Below are 18840 nucleotides of genomic sequence, written 5' to 3' on the forward strand. Positions count from 1 at the left end.
CCACGACAATGGATTGATTTTTATTTTGATTTATCCAAGATTGTTATTTTCATATTGTCTGAGTTATTATGCATAATGCGATTAAGAGCTTGGCCACCTCTTAATTGATTTGGTTTATGTGAATGAATCGAGAGAGAAATTCATATAGTGGACTGAATAATTCATAGTGTGAATTGAATGGTATATAGGAATATATATACATGATTCATCTGATGATATAAGTTTTTCATAGAACTGAATGCATTTCTATCTCGAGAACTCTAGTCGAGAGATCGAAGGGTTACTTGATAGAAGTAGATTTGATATATCCTGAGAGGGAATATTAAATAAATTTGGAAAAACTTCAGCTTATGAAAGTAATAAATTATCTTGGTTAATCTACTAAATTGATATCCATTGGAATGGCTAGGTGGACCAATAGTCCTAGCGCTTCCAATTAGATCGTTGCAAGTTTTGTCATTAATCGCCCTTATTTTTTCTTTTTCTTCTATTCTTAATTTTTGATAGTTCATATTGTTAGATCTGAAATTCGGTTGTCCAAATAATTAAGGAAGGGTATAGTTCTAATACTTGTTTTGTTAAATTCTTGTGGGAACGATATCTTTATACTACTTGATTACTAGTGCACTTGCTAGGGTTATATAATTATAGCTATCACAGTGTTATCCGGTTTCATATGTTTTTTTTCGTTTCTCTTTTGGAAGATCGTTTAACAATTGTTCTGTATATCTTCCGTTGGTTATTTCTTTAACATTTGTTGGTCTGGGGACGAAAAGAAGAGGATCGTTGATTGATTGGTGCAATTGAAATCTTCTAAAATATTGTGGTGTTATGATTTTAGATGTGCAATTAATAAATGGATAAATGTGAGCACTTTGTGAAGTTTATGTGTTTAAATGGAATAATGTAAGGTTTGACTAATTTAATTTTGATTGATAAAAGAAATTACTTTGATTGATTTAATGTATTTTTGTTTGTTATGCTGTTTTGCTTTTGCGAAGACGTCCTTACACATGTTTTAGCACAAACGATAAAAGTGGAAAAAAACTTATTTGGGTTCTTTTGTTCTATACAATATAGTAAATAACTAAATGTCCTAATTATATTATAGATTTTTTAGATGAACAAATAAATGAATTAATAAATGATTCATGAATGCACTAGGGGGTTCTTTTGCTCATGTATGCTTAGATTCGCCCAGCTCAAACTAAACAAACCTTGTCATATATATGGGTTATAGACCTCCAAAGATACATGTTGTTCAGCACAAGGTTGATGCATATATCATTATCTTGCGTTTAGAATTTAACCAAAATTAGATAATTGTTTTTTTTCCTACCTCTACCTCTTGTTGCAGAGCTTAATGCCATGAAAATCTTGTACAACCTTTCTCCTTCGGATGATTATTACATTTGTTACTTTCCAAATATTTGACAGACCCAACCAGATTAAAATAAGGGGTACCTAGATTGTTGTAGTATTTTAAGCCTTCTAAATTAATAAAGTTTTTCATGTTCCCAATAAGAAAAAAGAAGAGAAAAATTAGGTCTTGATTTCAGTTATGTTGGGAAGCATATACAACTTGGATAGATTATGTCTTCGATGTTAATAAAGCTTGGTAGTTGGTCAAAAATACAAAGAAAAAGTTCAGTAATCTATCAATTATAAGATAATAAAATTAATTTAGTAAATGATTTAATAGTAGCTTCTACACGATATTCACAAAAAAAAGAGCTTTCTTGGTCAAATTTTAAAAATACGTCTTGACACAAGGGATTGAAAGCCCTTCCTTTTTTTTTTTCTTTATCAGAATTAATTTGAATAAATACAATGAAAATGCGTCAATTTTAAATGATGACCCTGATTCCTTAAACTTTTAACAACGAGTTTATTGAGACGTCAATTTTTTTTCTAAAAATAGTAGTTTTCGCGACTTTACCCTGATTTCTTAAGTTTTTTACGTAGGAATGATCGTTTTGCCTAAAATAAGTCCTTTTTACATGTTTACCATGATTCCTTAACGTTTTTACCTAGGTGGGTTCATTTTTCCCAAATAATAATATTTTTCATGAATTTGCCCCGATTTCGTAAAGTTTTTACCTAGGAGTGGTGGTTTTACAAGATGACCCTAATTCCTTAAAAATTTACCAACGAGTGGTCATTTTTTCCAAAAATAGCAGTTTTCACAAGTTTACCTAAGATTTCGTAAGTTTTTAACCCAAGAGGGATCATTCTTCCTAAAAGAAGTCATTTTTACATGTTTACCCTAATTCCTTAAGGTTATTCACATAGAGGGTTCCTGTTTTCCAAAAAATAATATTTTTCCCGAGTTTACCCAGATTTGGTTAGGTTTTTAGGTAGGAGAAGTGATTTTCCCAAAAAGAAGTCATTTTTACAAATTTTCCCAAATTCCTTAAAGATTTACCAACGAGAGGCCATTTTTTCAAAAAGTAGCAGCATTCACAAGATTACCTTGATTTCATAATTTTTATACCTTGGAGCGGTCGTTTTCCCAAACATAAGTCATTTTTACATGTCTACCCTGATTCCTTATGATTTTTACCAAGGGGGGGGGGGGGGGTCATTTTTTTTTCAAAAAATAATATTTTCTCGATTTTACCCTGATTTCGTAAGGGTTTTACCATGGAGGGATCGTTTTTCCAAAATGACGTAATTGATACAGGTTTACACTGATTCCTTAAAAACTTACCAATGAGTGGTTATTTTTTGCAAAAATAGTTGTTTTCACGAGTTACTCAGATTTCATAAGTTTTTTACCTAGCAGGGGTCGTTTTCCCAAAAAGACATCAATTTTAAAAGATGACCCCGATTCCTTAAAGTTTTAACAACGAATTGTCATTTTTTTCTAAAAATAGTAGTTTTCGCAACTTTACCCTGATTTCTTAAGTTTTTTACGTAGGAGGGATCGTTTTGCCTAAAATATGTCATTTTTACATGTTTACCGTGATTCCTTAATGTTTTTACTATGGTGGGTTCATTTTTCCCAAATAGGATTCTTTAATAATGATCCCTTAATAGTCAAACTAAAAGAAATATCTCCTTTCCTAACAGAAAAGAACTTATTTCTTAATGTCCTCTTTATAAAAGGGAGAGAGCAATTCTTCTCCAGAGAGACGACACAATCATAACTCTGACCTAGGGTTTCTTACAGGGGGATTCTCCCTTCTCTCTTCCCCACATACTCTCTCTTTCCTGCCACGATTTTCAAACCTTCGGAGACTAACCAACCCTCGACTTACCATGGTGATTACAAAGAGTATTAGGGGTAGGGAATTCATAAACAAGGTATGCTTGAGTACTGAGTGTTGGGTGTTGAGTGCCAAATGCTAAGTATCGAATGATGATCCCTTTTAGTATGAGGAGGATCTCTATTTATGAGGGAGATCCTGAGATCCTAAGAGGTATAAGATAAAGGTACTTGTGACATACTGAGAAAGGGAATATTGGATTTGCTATCAATTATTAAATGCACCATTGGGTTTTTGCCATGTGTCTCATGAGGATCTTCCCGAGGATCGGCTTTCCTTTTGCTCAGGATCCCTCATTACCTACGTGTGCTACTACCCCTTGTGTGCCCTATTTAATTGACATGGCACTCAGTGACGTCATCGCTTGGCGGGCAGTGTCTTGTTAACCCTACGTGGCGTATCACCACATCTTTTGGTAGCATAAGTTCCATGTGGCTCTAGGCACACATAGGCCTCGCCATGGGCTTAGCCCGGAATTCTCTTGGTTTAAGTCGCAAATGGACTCATAATTCATGGGTTCATTGCACGTTTAGCGGATCATAAGCTTATCGCGCGTTTGAATAGGCGTGGGACCCTGTCCTGGGTTCAACCGTGGTTTCTTTTAGTTCGAGCACCGAGTGGGCTCGGTAAACTGTGGGACTATCGCGGTTTTGCGATACACGTTGTGAGTTCATCGCAGAACTTGCAATGTTTTGCGGGTTCATCGCAACAGGAAAGTTAACTGTAGTCTGTATGCATACAACCCCGTGGTGTTAATTTAGTGTTTAATGTTCTCTGAAGGTCTGAGTGGACACTATGTACCTACAGAAATAGATCTAAGATTTATATTATTGAATCGGATTCAAATATACCTTGATTAGAGTCCCATCCAATCCCTTTGCATCCTAGAAAGTAGGCCCTATATTGCAAACTATCTATTAGATAGACTTGTTCCTATAACTCTCCCTTTTGCAAAGAAGATGCTCAATAGGATAAGTACCCCCAATCTTGTTGAGTAGGGTGCTAATGTAGGGGCACCATTTGCAAGCCCATGTACAAAATGTTTGACTTAGACCTCAAAAATCTAATAAAGGCCTTCCTTAGTGAAATCCCTCTAGCTAATGACTCGTGACATGTGTGGGAAAGGGAAAGTGCATGGCGTGTACTACACCACCACACATGTTAATCCCAAGACATTAAAGGAGATAATTGATACACCACTCCACTTGTAGAGGGGTTTGTTGGGCAAGAGACCAAATTTCTAGTAAATGCTTGTTGATGCAACTTTGACAAAAAGGGTGCCTCTAGGTGAAGGCAAACAAAAGACAAAAAAGAGAGGATAGGATTGGATTAGGAGCCCTCATGAAAGGGAGACTATAAAAAGAGAGTGGATTCCATTGGTGGATAAACTTGATGTAACAAAAATGAGAGACTTCATCCCTTTGCCTCTCTCTCTCTCTCACCCCTTACTTTCCCTTCTTGAGACTTCTGAGCTAGGACCATCTATCCGTGTAGCGATTCACTCAAACCTCAAGAAGACCAGATCATTAAAGGGTACTTGGTGCCTCTACACATTCTCAGTTGAAGCCTGACTTTTAAGAAATTTGGATTGAATCCTTTTTGTTTTCTCCATTTGTTTCTTACATGTTGCTCCATTTGAGCGGTTGGCGATGACTTTCACAACTGTAGTAAATTGTGAAAGTAATTGTAGAGAAGATCATAATTTTAAAGAATTTCAAGAACAATGAAAAAATAAGGATAAATTTGCAAACCTCTTGCTATGACACTTTATAACCTAATTCAAAGCTTCAAGTCAAAACCTTTTAAATTCAATAATTGATAACATATAAATAGAGATATTGCACAGATGCAAAAGAGAGAAATGAGCTTGAAGTTAGTGGTGTGCAACTACAAGTAGATTGCAAAGCCGTTTTTGTAGTGTGAATTTCATTTGCTAGTGTAAATGCATGGGAGTACAAGTACGTTGAGTGTAAATTCTGATTTACTTTAGACGATGACTTGACTTTATTTTATTTATTTGTAAGAAGTAAAATAGGGAGTAAAATGATATATTCCTTGGATTATACGAAAGACAATTGAGGTAGGAGAAGGGTTATCTATTTCAAAGTGAGGTAGAAAGCAAGATGATGGGTCCCCACCTTATATTAAAGAGAATTAAGGTAAGATAGTACAAATCATGCATCAGTTTTTGGGATGCAAGGTTCACACAACCATTGAATGGAGTCCAGATCTACTCTTCACCAAGAACTCATCGCACCAACCTCACAGCATATCGTAGTCACACATTTGGAACATCTCTTATACTTCTATGTTGTCATTCATGGGGGATGCTCCCAATGCATAGTGGAATATGTTGAAGTTGGTGTGAGAAATGTTTTGTAAGGAGCAAATCTAGATTCCAATGAATAAATGAGACAAAATGTATAAATTACATCAGTTAAGAGTGCAAATCATAGTTACGTACAAATAAATGCAAAATTGAATTGGGTCCAAGTTTTATGTTCAGTTGAGATTTCCAATGCAAGCAAACAGAACCTAAAAGTTGAAAGATCCGTCAAATTTTAGTTGATTAATGAGTCAAAGGTTCAACCTTATTTCAAAGCAGATGATCCATCAACCAATTAGCACCTAGGGCTTATTTGGCACATATTCTAATAAGGACATATATTGTTTAAACGGCGAAGTGTCATTAAGAGGCAAGTTCCATTAATTTTGAAAGCTGAAGACATTAAACAACGTGGCGGTCCTTATTGTTAGTGGAGGATCCATGTATGCGAGTTCAAGAACTAGAAGGGAGTGTAGAACTCAACAAAACACATACCTCATTCCTAGTTGTGGAAAAACCCTAATTCCTCCTTTCCCATGCTCAATGTAATCAGAACCCGCAGAGGTCATGCAGCTGAGCAAGCACTCGATGCCCAGATTGGTTTTAACTTCTTATCATCATTATGACATTGGCTCGGTTTGGCGCTATAAGTTCCTGCCAACATAGAGTTCAATTCAATCTCTTATTATTCTCAAAGATTCAATTTTATCTTAAAATTTTCTTTTTCTACTTTTTACACCTCAACAATGAAAAGGTCCAAGTTTTATTTGCAATCCATCTTGGCTTTCATGTAAGGGTATTCAAGATTCAAGTTTCGATGTTAATACAAGTCAAGATTGTTCGCCATGATTCAATCTTTATCTTTGCATCTATTTCTTTTTAGTTCTCAACAGTTTAAAATCTAAATTCCATGGTTTACATCTGTTGAAGATTCGACAAGTCTTATGCATGTAATGTCGAAGGACCAACAGTCGTTGCTAAAGTTCATTACCATCCCTTCATCGATGCTCGATTGAATGAGTGTCTCAGTCTTGTTATTTTGGAGGTTCGATGGTTTCGTAGGAGGAAGGAGGTGAATTGCCTTTATTTGATATTTTTTTCAAAAAAGTTAGTTTATTCTAGAAATTATATTAAAAATGTTATTTTTATTGATGTTTGGGCCCAAAAATTTCCCTTATTGGCTAGAACCCCAAAATTAAAAAGTTTATGTCTCTCTACATTTAAAATCTTTCATCATTTAACAGTTAGATAGACCGGGATAAATTAGGATACTTACTAACAGTATTGATTTTTAAGACAACACCCAATAACTCGATATATCTTTTTTTTTTTTTTTTTGTAAACCTCAGAAAGCTTCAATTACTTAAAGCGAGACATTACTTACATTACTCTGATTGTTCATACGTTATTATATTTACAACTACGATATTATATTTATACTTCTATTCATACTTCTATTTACATGGGCTATTACAGTTATGTCAAAAAATGGATAAGAGGTGTAGAATATTGTGCTTGATGTTGTGAACTTGCCATTCCATTTCTTTATCTATGTAGATACTATTTACCACGCTTTTTGAGTTAGAAAATATAGTCACTCTCTTCATCTTCATCTTTATGGCATATTGAATGTCATGTAAGAGGGCCCACCATTTGGCTTGAAGGGGGTTTGCTGTTGTGACCCTTCTACTGCCTAAGAGGATCTCCTTATCATATGTTGTGATGACCCAAACTCCTGTTCCTGCCATGACAGATGAAGGGTTAAAAGACCCGTCGATAAACAATTTGAATTGAGCAGCTAAGATGATATGGGAATGCATGAATGACGGGTGGGTTGGCTGTACTACATCATTTGGTACTATGTACCAGCACGTGTGATTGATTAAACATGTTGGGTTGATGATTTTCTTCTTGTTCTCTGCTGCATTTCTCATATCCCATATTAATCTGAATATTATAAAGAATTTTGCAAGGAATTCTTGTTTTTCTTCCTTGCGTAGGCAGCTTAGTTTAGAAGACATCCATTCATGTATAATTGTATAGAGCTCCTTGTCTTTTATGAGTTATGGGTTTATTCCCAGATTTGCTAATAGCCAAACTGCTCGAGCATAAGGACACTCAAAACACATGTTGCCAAGTTTCTATTTTGATCTTGCACTGAGAGCATTTTCTCTCATCTTCTGCAATAGCACGCCATTTGTCTTTGGTGGAAATACCATTCAACCATGCCTTCCACATGAATATTTGAAATCTCATGGGAATTTTACTTTTTCATATGAGATTCCAGTCCCATTGGTATTCAGAAGATGAGGCATGTTTTGACATGAAGAAATTGTAGCCGGTCTTAACCTCGTACTCACCCGATTTTGAACTCTTCCAGATGATTTTATCAGAAGGTAACTGATGAGAGATTAGGGTCTAATGAATTTGACTGTGACATTCCACCTTAAAAATTGATTCAATTTTCCTTTATCCCATTCTCCCGACATGGTGATGATTTCATTCACCTTTAGACTCCTTACAAGAGTGGCAGTTTTGGGTTTTATGTTTGGGATGCCATTAATAAGAGAGGGAACCCAGGGATCTAAAATAAACACTTGTGCCCCATTTTTAATCTACCATACTGTATTTGGTTTTATGATATCCCATAGTTATAGAACATTTTTCCACCATTCCGAATCCACCTGCATCTTTTTTAGGGAGTAAATGGACTGATTTTTAATATATTTTGTCTTTATTGCCTCCCTCCATAGTCTTTCACTTGACCATAATCATCAAATTTGTTTACAAAATAAGGCTTGGTTAAACTCCTTCATTCTTCTGAATCCTAAACCACCCTTTTTTGTTGGGTTGGCAGAGAGTTCCCCATGGTATGGTGTCCATTGCTCTATGATTTGCCGAGCCATCCCACCAAAAGTTTCTCTGGACTTGCTCCAATTGTTTGAGTGGAGCTTGAGAGAATTGAGGTTCCCATGATGTAGTTTGGCACTGATTGTAGAGTTGCTTTTATCATGACTGTTCTTCCAGCCTGTGATAGTAACTTTGCCTTCCACAGTCCTAACCTTGCATTTATTTTTCCTAGCATTTCCAGTTGATTGGTTTTGCTTTTTCCCCCAAGAGCCAGTTGAGTCCCCAAATATCTCTACTCTAATTTTTTCATGTAAAGTAGAGCAAGGAGAAATTTTACCTTTTTCTTATGCACCCCTGGACTGAAATACCCACCAGATTTTATTTTGTTTATTTTTTGACCTGAAGTCCTTTCAAATTCTTTCAATACTTCCAATATTTCTTGTACATGCTTAACCTCAGCTTTGCAAATAATGAGATAGTCATATGAAAATAATAAGTGAGAGATACTTGGACCATTCCTATTCAAAGTGTTTCCCTAGATCATCTTATGCATCTCCTTTTTGAGAAGCATTCCGAAGAGTATTTGCATTCCCATAATGAATAGGTATGGAGATAGTGGATCACCTTGTCTTAGTCCGTTATTGAGAGAAAAGAATTCTTTGTATATTCCCTTTATTTTGATAGAGAATCTTGGTGTTTCCATACACCATTCAATCATTTCACACCATTTGTCTGGGAACCTTATACACTGAAGAACTTTAGTAATGAAATCTCTCCTCATTCTGTCATAAGCATTTGACATGTCGATCTTTATTAGGATCCAGCCTTTTCCTTTCTTTTGCTTTCTCATTTTATGTACAATTTCTTGGACTAGGATCACATTATCTATACACTGTCTTCCTTTTATGAAAGCTGACTGATTTGGAGCAATTAATCTATCCAGGTGTTTTTGCATTTTGAGAACCAAACATTTTGTTATTATTTTGTAGATGACATTACATACACTTATAGATCTGAATTGACTAATTGCTTCTAGATTTTTTACTTTCGGGATGTACATTAAATTTGTGGAATTTATTTCTTTTGGAAATTTCTCGGATTCGAAGAAATCTCTTACCACCTTGCAAACATCTACTTTAACTATATCCCAGAATTTTTTGTAAAATTATGGAGATAATCCATCTGGGCCCGGGGCAAAGTGAGATTTTAATGATTTGACAAATTGTTCAATTTCCTCATTTGTGGGAGGCCTTAATAGTTCTTAAAGTCCTCCTCCAAAAGTTTCTCCTGTATTAAATCCTGTATCTCGGGAATATCATCATGAATATTGTTGCTCACCTCCTTTGCTTGGGCTTTGAAGGCTTCGATTACTTCTTCTAAGGTCATTTGCTTCCCATCAGAAGTCTTTTTGATAAATTCTAGGGCATTTCTCCTCTTGTTAAAATTTGAGATTTTATGAAAATATCTTGTGTTTTTTATCACCTTCATTCAGCCACAATTCCCAGGATTTTAATTTCCATAACTTTTCTTCTGTCAACAGCCATCTTTCATACTCCATTAATATTGTTTTCCTCTGCCAATCTTCCTAATTCCCACTTTCCTCTAATTCAAAAATGTTCTTTTCTAACTCTTTGAGCTTTTCTTCAATTTTCCCGAAGCTCTTTTTATTCCACTCTTTCAGTGCCTCTTTACATCTACACGACTTGCTTGGTAGTGATGCCTATTGAGGGGGAGAGAACCATTGGTTCTCTATGATTTCTTTACATTCATCTTCCTCAGCCCACATAGGCAAAAAATGAAATTGCTTTGGGCCAGAAATCTGTTGTGGATCAGTATCGAGGAGGAGTAGTGAATGGTCTGACATGATATTTTTTATGGAGGTAATTCTAGCATTTGAAAATACAGAGTGCCAATGGATGGTTGCCAAACCCCGATCTAGTTTTTCTTTAACTTTCCTATTCCCCCATTTTTTATTGGACCAAGTGAATTTGGACCCAATCATTTCAATTTCTAATAGGGAGTGCAAGTTAATTAGTGTTGCTAGTGAGTTTGACATTCTGTTTATTGAAGCTCTAGCCCCGCTGTATTCCCCAGAGTGTAAAACCTCATTCAAGTCACCTAAAATGACCCATTGTTTGTAGTTTACCATTTTGTCATGTAAATCATGCCAAGGTTGGGATCTTTTGCTTTTCATCAGGTGACCATAGGTTAAACAGAGATGCCAATTCTGTGATTTCTGGGGCATGACCACCGAGATAATGATGCATCTATTAGAGATCTCTTTTATAGAAATAGGCAAGTCTTTCTTCCATCCACAAAACAAACCCCTTAATTGTCCCTGGACTGGGTTGTAACAAATCTGAGGGTACCCTAGCTTCCTTCACAAGAGTTCTGATTTTTCTTCATCTAGTTTTGTCTCCGACAGGAAAATTATGTCAAGGTTTGAAATTCTAATTTGTTTATTTAGGTATCGGATGGTATGGGAGTTATTACAACCTCTAGCATTCCAGCTTATGATTTTCATGATTTTTGACTGACTGGGAGTTAGTAGAAAATTAGGGTAGTACACTAAGTGAACACAGATGAAATTATAGCAGCAGATACAGGAAAGGAGAGTTACCTCAGCTGAGAGAGCGTGGAATTCTAAAGATGATTCTGATGGGGAAAGTGAGGGTGGTTGAGCTTCGTCAGTTGCTTTCAACCCCATCCTGATGAAGCTGAAGGTGGATCCACATTTGTTTGCAAGTAGTATTTCTGCTAGTTATGTCATTTGCTCCAATCTGCCTAAAAGTTTGGACAGTTCATCTTCATCCATGCAATAAGGTTGACATCCATCAAATAGAAAGTTAGACTCGTGAGCAGAATCAGGGTTTTGGAACCGTTTGCTGCAATTATTTCTAGCTGGTTCTCACAGACTTGTAGAAGAGATTTTGATTCCAGGTCCAAGAGAGTTATCCTAGGCCTGCCCCTTTTTTCAGGTCCAATTCTAGGTCCACGTACCCGAAACCGCCCGATTTTGTGATATAGCTGGTCCAAATCCGATCTTGGCGCGTGCATAGATATGGGCATGTTGGTTTTGATTCAAGTGAGCTTGAACTGATGCTACCTATTTGTTATTGACTGCAATGTTCGCTTTTCGGCTAGGAGAGGTGCTTGAAGAGTTTCCGAATGCAGATTGCATGAATGCCGCGTGGGACCCTGGGTTCTATTCTTCAGAGGTGATAATTGTTTTGGCCATCTTGTGATAGTTGTTACCTCCAGGTGGTGCGTGAAACACAAACGAGTCCACTCGGTGATGCTTGGATGAACTGCGAGTTAACTCATCCCCTCCACCGATTCAATCGGAATCTTTAGCTGTGGCTGTTTTACCGGTGACGCAGGTTGTCGTTGATATATGGTCTGCCAAGCATCTCTTCTTCTCGATGAAACCCTCGTCTTCGTCCGAACCGGTATCACTCGTACGAATTAGGGCTGCTTTACAACCTTCATCTGGTATTTTGTAACTGGGGAATTTTATAGACTTCTCAGGCTTGTATTCCGCTCTCAGCCATTCTCCCGGTTGGTCTATTGTTCTGTTCTCTAGTTCAAGTTTTGCTTGTTCGAGGGGTACATTTATTCTTATGCATTTTTGCCAACAATGGCCTAGCAGTCCACAATAGGCACATACTTTGGTAAGAGCTTCGTAACATTAGCGAATCCATGCCTTTTTCCCATACACTATGACGAACATGCCCGTGAACAGTGGTTTCCTAGTATCCATAGTCCTCTCATTAAGGCCCCCGTTTTAACCCTTGGTTGGTTCTGCACCACTTCCCCTGCCATCAATCCAAGTGCTTAACTCGCGAATCTTCCACAATACCTCTAGGGATTGAATGAAGCTATACCCATACTTTTTTGAGCAAAAGCTTTTCCACCGTACCATCTTCACTGTCAGACCATGCTCCTACCATCAGCCAACCAGATCTATAAAACCAATGCCCTCCAATTTAGCACCTTATCCCTTTCAACTTCCTTCGATTGCATCTTTTGTGACATTTAATCTTGGAAATATCTATAGCTTCCTTACATCTTTCAAGTTCAAGCTCCACATGTGAGCCTTTGACCAGAGCCTTTTCCACCGTTAGCCGTGCCAATTGAAGGCTCAGAGTTCGTTCGGATTCCTCGGCCATCTTTTCTTTCCCCTTACTACTTGCCATGTCACCACATTGCTTGAGTCTTGGATAACAAATCTAGAATTACTTCAAGAGATCCTTTAGTTGGAAGAGGTCGAAAGGAACCAACAAAATCTCCGCCACCCTCAGGTTGCTGCATGACCGAGAGAAAGAGGAGACAATTAAATTTTGGATAACACTGACGATACCTTATAATCTTTAAGAAAATAAGAGATTAAAATGGTGTAAGAAAGAAAAGAAAGACAAGCTCACGGCTGATATTGTAAATTAGATGTCTTGACTCTTAAATCATGTAGTGCCTATTTTTTTCTCACTCGATATATCTTTTGGCCATATGCATGACACCTGATTTATAAGAACAAAAGGAAAAATTCTACCCTCTACTTTGGTATTTGGGCCTAGTGCCATTTTGTTCTCCCAATTTTAAAATATGATAATTCAGTATTTAAACTTTTAAAATATGTCAATCTAATACCCACCTTAAATGATATTTGAAAAGATATAAATACCCATTAAATGTTATCTAATTTTCTTTATTAATCATTTAAATTTTGACAAAATAATCCCAAATTCTTGCCTCTTTTATTCAAAAAAATTAAATCATTTATTTTTTATCAATATTTAAATAGTTAATGAATAATAATACTTGAAAGGTATTTAAATAGTTAATAAATAATAATACTTGAAAGGTATTAGTACAGGGTAATAATCAATATTTTTTCCAAAAGAAAATTAATTTGATGATCTTTCGTCTCCAGACACGTGCTGTTGAGGACGGGACCTACAAAATGCATGCACGCCAGCATAACTATGAATTTAGGATATCCTAACCGGATGAGCACATTATCCAAAATCTCTTAGGTGGGGCCAGCATACAGAACTTTATATACTGTAAATATGGTCTACTGGACCTACAAATTGTAGAAAATCCTTCTTATCTATCTTTCCTGTCGTTGGATGGCTTTGGCTGGCTGACTGTGAAGTGAGGATACACAGTAATGGCTTCTTCTTCTGTGATGCTAACACACAGTGCCACCACAATCCTTCCTTCCGAGGCACCTTCTCTATGCTTCAAACCCAACCCAATTTCCTCCTGTTCGAGTTGCTTTTCTGTCTTCCCGTTAGTGTTGCATAGCAGAGGAAGAAAGTCTTGTAATTGGGTTCAAGTTACTTCGTGGAGAGAAGCTAAATTTGAGTCTTCTATTTTCGTTGCGGCAGCCCTTGCTGCCGAAGCAGAGGTAGCTGAAGATGTCACGCAAGAGGCTGTGGAAGGCAGCGCTGCTGCTGCCGCGTCTCCTACGAAGCCTAAAAAGGGGAAAGCGGCATTGCCACTGAAGAGAGACAGAGTAATTCAATTGATTCTTTTCTTCGAATTTTGTTCTTTTTTTTTTTTTTTTGAACTATGGTGTCTTATGTGAACTGGTAACTGGGTTTTGCTTGATTCTACTATTCATTTCGTGGGTTGTTGGTATTGGGTCCTCTTGTTTTTATCTTTGTTGAATTCTCATGTAGTAGTTCTGATTCTTATATGATTTCCATTCTATTTGTTAATTAGCTTGATCTTTCTTTGTTTTTTGTTTTGTTTTGTTTCCTGCTACGCTTCTATTTTATGTTTTTTACAGCATTTTCTGATCAATTCTTCTCTCTGCTTTCTGGGTTTTGTTGGGATTTATGTAAGTTAACCTTACTTTTTATCCGCTTTCCGAAATTTAAATTCTTTCATATTGGTTTGAAATTCCAGACAAGGTCTAAGAGGTTCTTGGAAATTCAAAAGTTGAGGGAAAACAAGAAAGAGTATGATTTACCCACTGCCATATCTCTGCTGAAGCAAATGGCAAGCACAAAGTTTGTAGAGACGGTGGAAGTTCATTTTCGTCTGAACATAGACCCTAAATATAATGACCAACAGCTGAGGGCTACAGTAAGTTTTATTTTTGGATTGTTGGGAGTTTTTTTTATTAGGCCAATGACTATTAGAGGTGTCTAATATCTCTTCATCTGTTTTGATTCTTTCCTTGGTAGGTGAATTTGCCTAAGGGAACTGGTCAGACTGTTAGAGTAGCTGTGCTTACCCAAGGTAGGCTCTCTACTCATGTTAGATCCTTCTTGATTTAGGGTGAAACAAAAGAAGGAAAAAAAAAAAGAAATAATGAGAAAAAGAAAAGGAAAAGGAAAGTAGGAAGGACTATATCCAAAAAGACTGAAGCATAGGATTTTCAAGTCCTCAATTTTAAAATTATGAATTTAAATTTCTATGGCTCAGCTTATTAATGTGATTATGTGAATTAGTAATGAAAATTGTCTACGGGGGCAGATACATTGATGCCACTCTGAGTCTCTGAGTCTAAGTTGCCATCTTGCCAACTTTGCATCTATGTTTAATAGTTGACCTGAACATCAATCATTGATATTGTAGCAGGAGCATTAACCTACCAAGTTACAATAATATAGTTGAAGCCTCTTTGGCATTTATATAACAAGGTAGGAGAGTGGATCTATTAGGATTAGAGTTAATTCATTGTTCAGGAGGAAAAATATGGTGGAGATAGGTTTCTCAGTTTCAACCCACAAATCCTGTTGCCCTGAGTGTGGATTCTTTATGAGGAGGATTAGGATACAGTAGGTATATGTCATCTCTCTGTTGTATTTTTCTATCCAGTTCAATTCTGAGGTTGTTATGGAACTAGTGCTTGATACTTGATACTTAACATTAAAATCCCTGTTGTCATAGAAAATGTAAAAAGCTATAAAGATAACCAGAAAGGTTAGGTCTTGCCTTGCTTTCAATCAGGTGAGGCGTGCACTGCTTTTTTGGTTTAAGATGCCACTACTTTTGTATAACAACTATTTTATCTAAATAATGCCTTACAGACTGTCAGGAGTCATGACACTGTTAGAGTTGTTAGGCATTGTGAAGCATCGAGTGTCAACCATAATCCATAAAACTGTATTGACTTTTTCTGCCTCTCGCCTGCAATATTACTTTGCTCTGAAATGCAATTAATTTATTGCTTTGTTGCATCTTCTTGATGATCCTCACTATCTAACCTTGAATTTCAACAGGTGAAAAGGTAGATGAAGCAAAAAATGCAGGAGCTGATTTGGTTGGTGGAGAAGATCTGATAGAACAGATAAAAGGTGGATTCATGGATTTTGATAAATTGATTGCTTCTCCAGATATGATGCCCAAGGTGTTGCTCTGTTTATTTTGATGCAACTTATTCCTCTTCCTATTCTTGCATGTTCACCAGTTCTCAAAGGTCCAAATTTATATATTCACAGTTTTCCAAAGTGCTTGGCAGTTGGCAAAAGAAAGAAAAATGAACAGAGGAAAAGAAAAAGGAAAAAAAAGAACCTACCATCCACACCTATGGTTACACTTAAAAATTTTGTGCTGATTCCATAGTGTGACACTTGCTAAAACTTGTGCATTTCTTGTAAATCTGTCCAATTTTGAAGGAAAATAACTCAATAATCCCTTGGGAATGGTTGCACTCCAATGAAAACCACATTCTCAATCTCACTAATCTTGTTTGTGATCAATAGAGCTTGCTTAAATACAAGCACAAACACCTCTCTTAATTTAGATAAGAATAAGGATATTCTAAAAAAATTAATTTCAAGTACTCCAAAGGAGGGATTGACTGATATATCTCTATGGGATTCAAATATTGTTCTCACCTGTCACATTGGAGAAGTCCCCTCTCCACCACTGTACTATCCCCCCCCTTTCTGATGTATGCTTTCTTCTTGTAATATTCCATGTGAAATTTAAAATCTGTTAATCTTTTATTGCTCAACACTTCACTTCTAATCTCTAATTTGGTCCACAGTTTAGTTTACCCATTGTAATTGAAAGTTTTTCTTTGTATGGAAGACTGCTATTGAGATTTGACATCAATATTGCATACATCTGAATCAAGAACTTCCATTAGATATTAATATTGATTAGGGTACTCAAGGAGGGAATAAATACATTCACTTTTGATATCAAGCCCTTCATGTCTAAAAAAATAACTTAATGTTCTTCTAGAATATTACAGTTGTATATTATTATACATTCTCAAAAGGTGTTGAATGGTCAGTAGCCAGCTTTATCTTTGTAGCAGTAATGTATCTAACGTATGTGACCATGCGTATTTGATGTTTGTCTTTGTTTTTGATTTTCATGCAAGCTTTTTAGTTATTACTATTACTATTATCATATTTTCTGGTATGTTCCTTTCAGTTTGTTTTTCTTAAGGTGATAGCTGATAGGGAAAACATTTAGACGTTCAAAGGACATGTTTTTACTTATTTTGTGAGGGCACCATCAACTTCTATCCAATTGAATTATTATAATCCATAGATTGATCCTAAGTTTATCTTATTGCCTTCTCTACCACTGGGATTAGAATTCTGCAACCTGGCAAGAGATGATATTAGTTTGTTAACGTTTACCCTGGTTATTGCAATTGCTGTCAGGTTGCCAGTCTAGGAAAGATTTTAGGGCCACGAGGACTCATGCCAAATCCAAAAGCTGGTACTGTTGCAACTGATATACCTCAGGTATGGTAACAAAAATTCCCGCTATAATTTTGTGCTATTAGTTAGAGTGCTTTCTTGGTTATATGGTTCTAGTGATCTTGCACTTAAGGCTCCCTGGTCTGGTTGGAACTAGTTTGGAGTGCTTTCATGTGCTAGACAGTCAGTTTGGAACTAGTTTATCACCTTTTATCATGCAACTAGATACTAGATGCTAGAAAATAGAAAAAATGAAAGCAAGATCTAGGTTCCCTGGTCTGGTTCCATAAGTGTACCCCCAAAAAAAAAATACCAGATGGACTGTCATGAGTAATATAATGATGATGAAAAGTAAAAAATTATTCTCAAGTTGTTAACAGCTAACACAATGACAACTGAGATTCTGAGAACAAAATTAGAAAAAAAAAAATTCTATCTACCTTTTTTCCTGGCATGCTAAAATCAACATTGAGATTAATGGAAATGGTTGCCCACATCCTTTTTCAGGCTATAAGTGAATTCAAGAAAGGGAAGGTTGAATACAGGGCAGATAAAACTGGGATTGTTCACATACCTTTCGGGAAGGCAAACTTTTCTGAGGAAGATCTTCTTGTAAACTTGATGGCAGCAGTAGTATGTTTTCTTCTTCTTTAGGCTTGAACATTAGCTGAAATTAACTTTCTGCACATGAATTTTGTTTTTATTTATCAATTGGTTTTCTTAAATCCTGCAGAGATCAGTAGAAACAAACAAGCCATCGGGTGCAAAGGGAGTATACTGGAAAAGTGCTCATATATGTTCATCAATGGGCCCTTCCATTCGATTGAATATAAGGGAGATGCTTGATTACAAGCCTCCATCAAATGTCTAAAGAATTCAACTGCACCTGTATAGTATGTCTTCTAAATGTGTTAATTTTCCTTGTTGATACCAGTGTTAAGCATGCTCACGATTCAGAAATTGGTAAGACAGAAACCAGGTCGAAGAAGAGAGGGAGACATCAAGAGCTATCTTCAAGTCCAAATTTTGCTGCATTGAGCCTGCATACTACACTGCTCAAGCAAGATTTTCTATAAATATGAATTCCATTTTTCAAACTCATTAGGGACTAAACATGTAATCTCGGTCAAGGATCTCTATAACCAAGTTTCTCTTCCCAGTTAGACTTTAGGTTGGGACTGGGATAACAAACAAGAGAGAGCATTTAAAGAGTGTTTTGATCAAGTACATACATTATTGGAACCCTATTTTTTTATTGAATTAGACTTGGGAAACTACTCTGACATTTGAAAGTTGAGAATAACAATTTCTTGGATGTTCCGCTTTGTTTTGTTCATTTGTTTTCCATCATTGCTAGCTAGTGTGGAACCTGACCAAACGTTGGTTTCTTGGATCTTATGGACTTGACAGCATTTTAGTTATCTTAAATTTTTCCTATTTGCATATATGGTTGGTGGAGAAATTAAGATATGCAGTGGACAGGAAACTGACATAAATATCAAAAAAAAGTACACTAATAAAACCAATATTAAAGTTCAATTTGATTTAGATCAAGTTTTGCATTTTTCATCCATTTTCCTCTTCTTCATAACAACCCAAGTTCTGGGGACTCTTCATCCTTGTTGTAAGGATAAAGGATTGGTTGATTCCTAGCTATTGAAGGATCTGAGGTTTGTAAGGAACCCATCAGTTGTAGTAGACTGGATAAGGTCATTATTAT

At 36.2% G+C, this 18840-nt stretch overlaps 1 protein-coding gene across 1 annotated transcript; it reads left to right on the top strand.

Moving 5' to 3' along the window:
* Positions 1–13528: 13528 nt before the first annotated feature.
* LOC104606334 (large ribosomal subunit protein uL1c-like) lies at positions 13529–18456 on the top strand. The gene is made up of 7 exons (XM_010271476.3): positions 13529–13963; positions 14359–14538; positions 14640–14694; positions 15681–15808; positions 17082–17165; positions 17628–17753; positions 17854–18456. Exons 1-7 carry the CDS (start codon positions 13616–13618, stop codon positions 17989–17991), a joined length of 1059 nt encoding a protein of 352 aa, XP_010269778.1. The 5' UTR covers positions 13529–13615; the 3' UTR covers positions 17992–18456.
* Positions 18457–18840: the final 384 nt, after the last annotated feature.

The sequence above is a fragment of the Nelumbo nucifera genome, chromosome 2 (assembly GCF_055504915.1).
Source record: "Nelumbo nucifera cultivar China Antique chromosome 2, China Antique-T2T, whole genome shotgun sequence".
Classification (NCBI taxonomy): domain Eukaryota; kingdom Viridiplantae; phylum Streptophyta; class Magnoliopsida; order Proteales; family Nelumbonaceae; genus Nelumbo; species Nelumbo nucifera.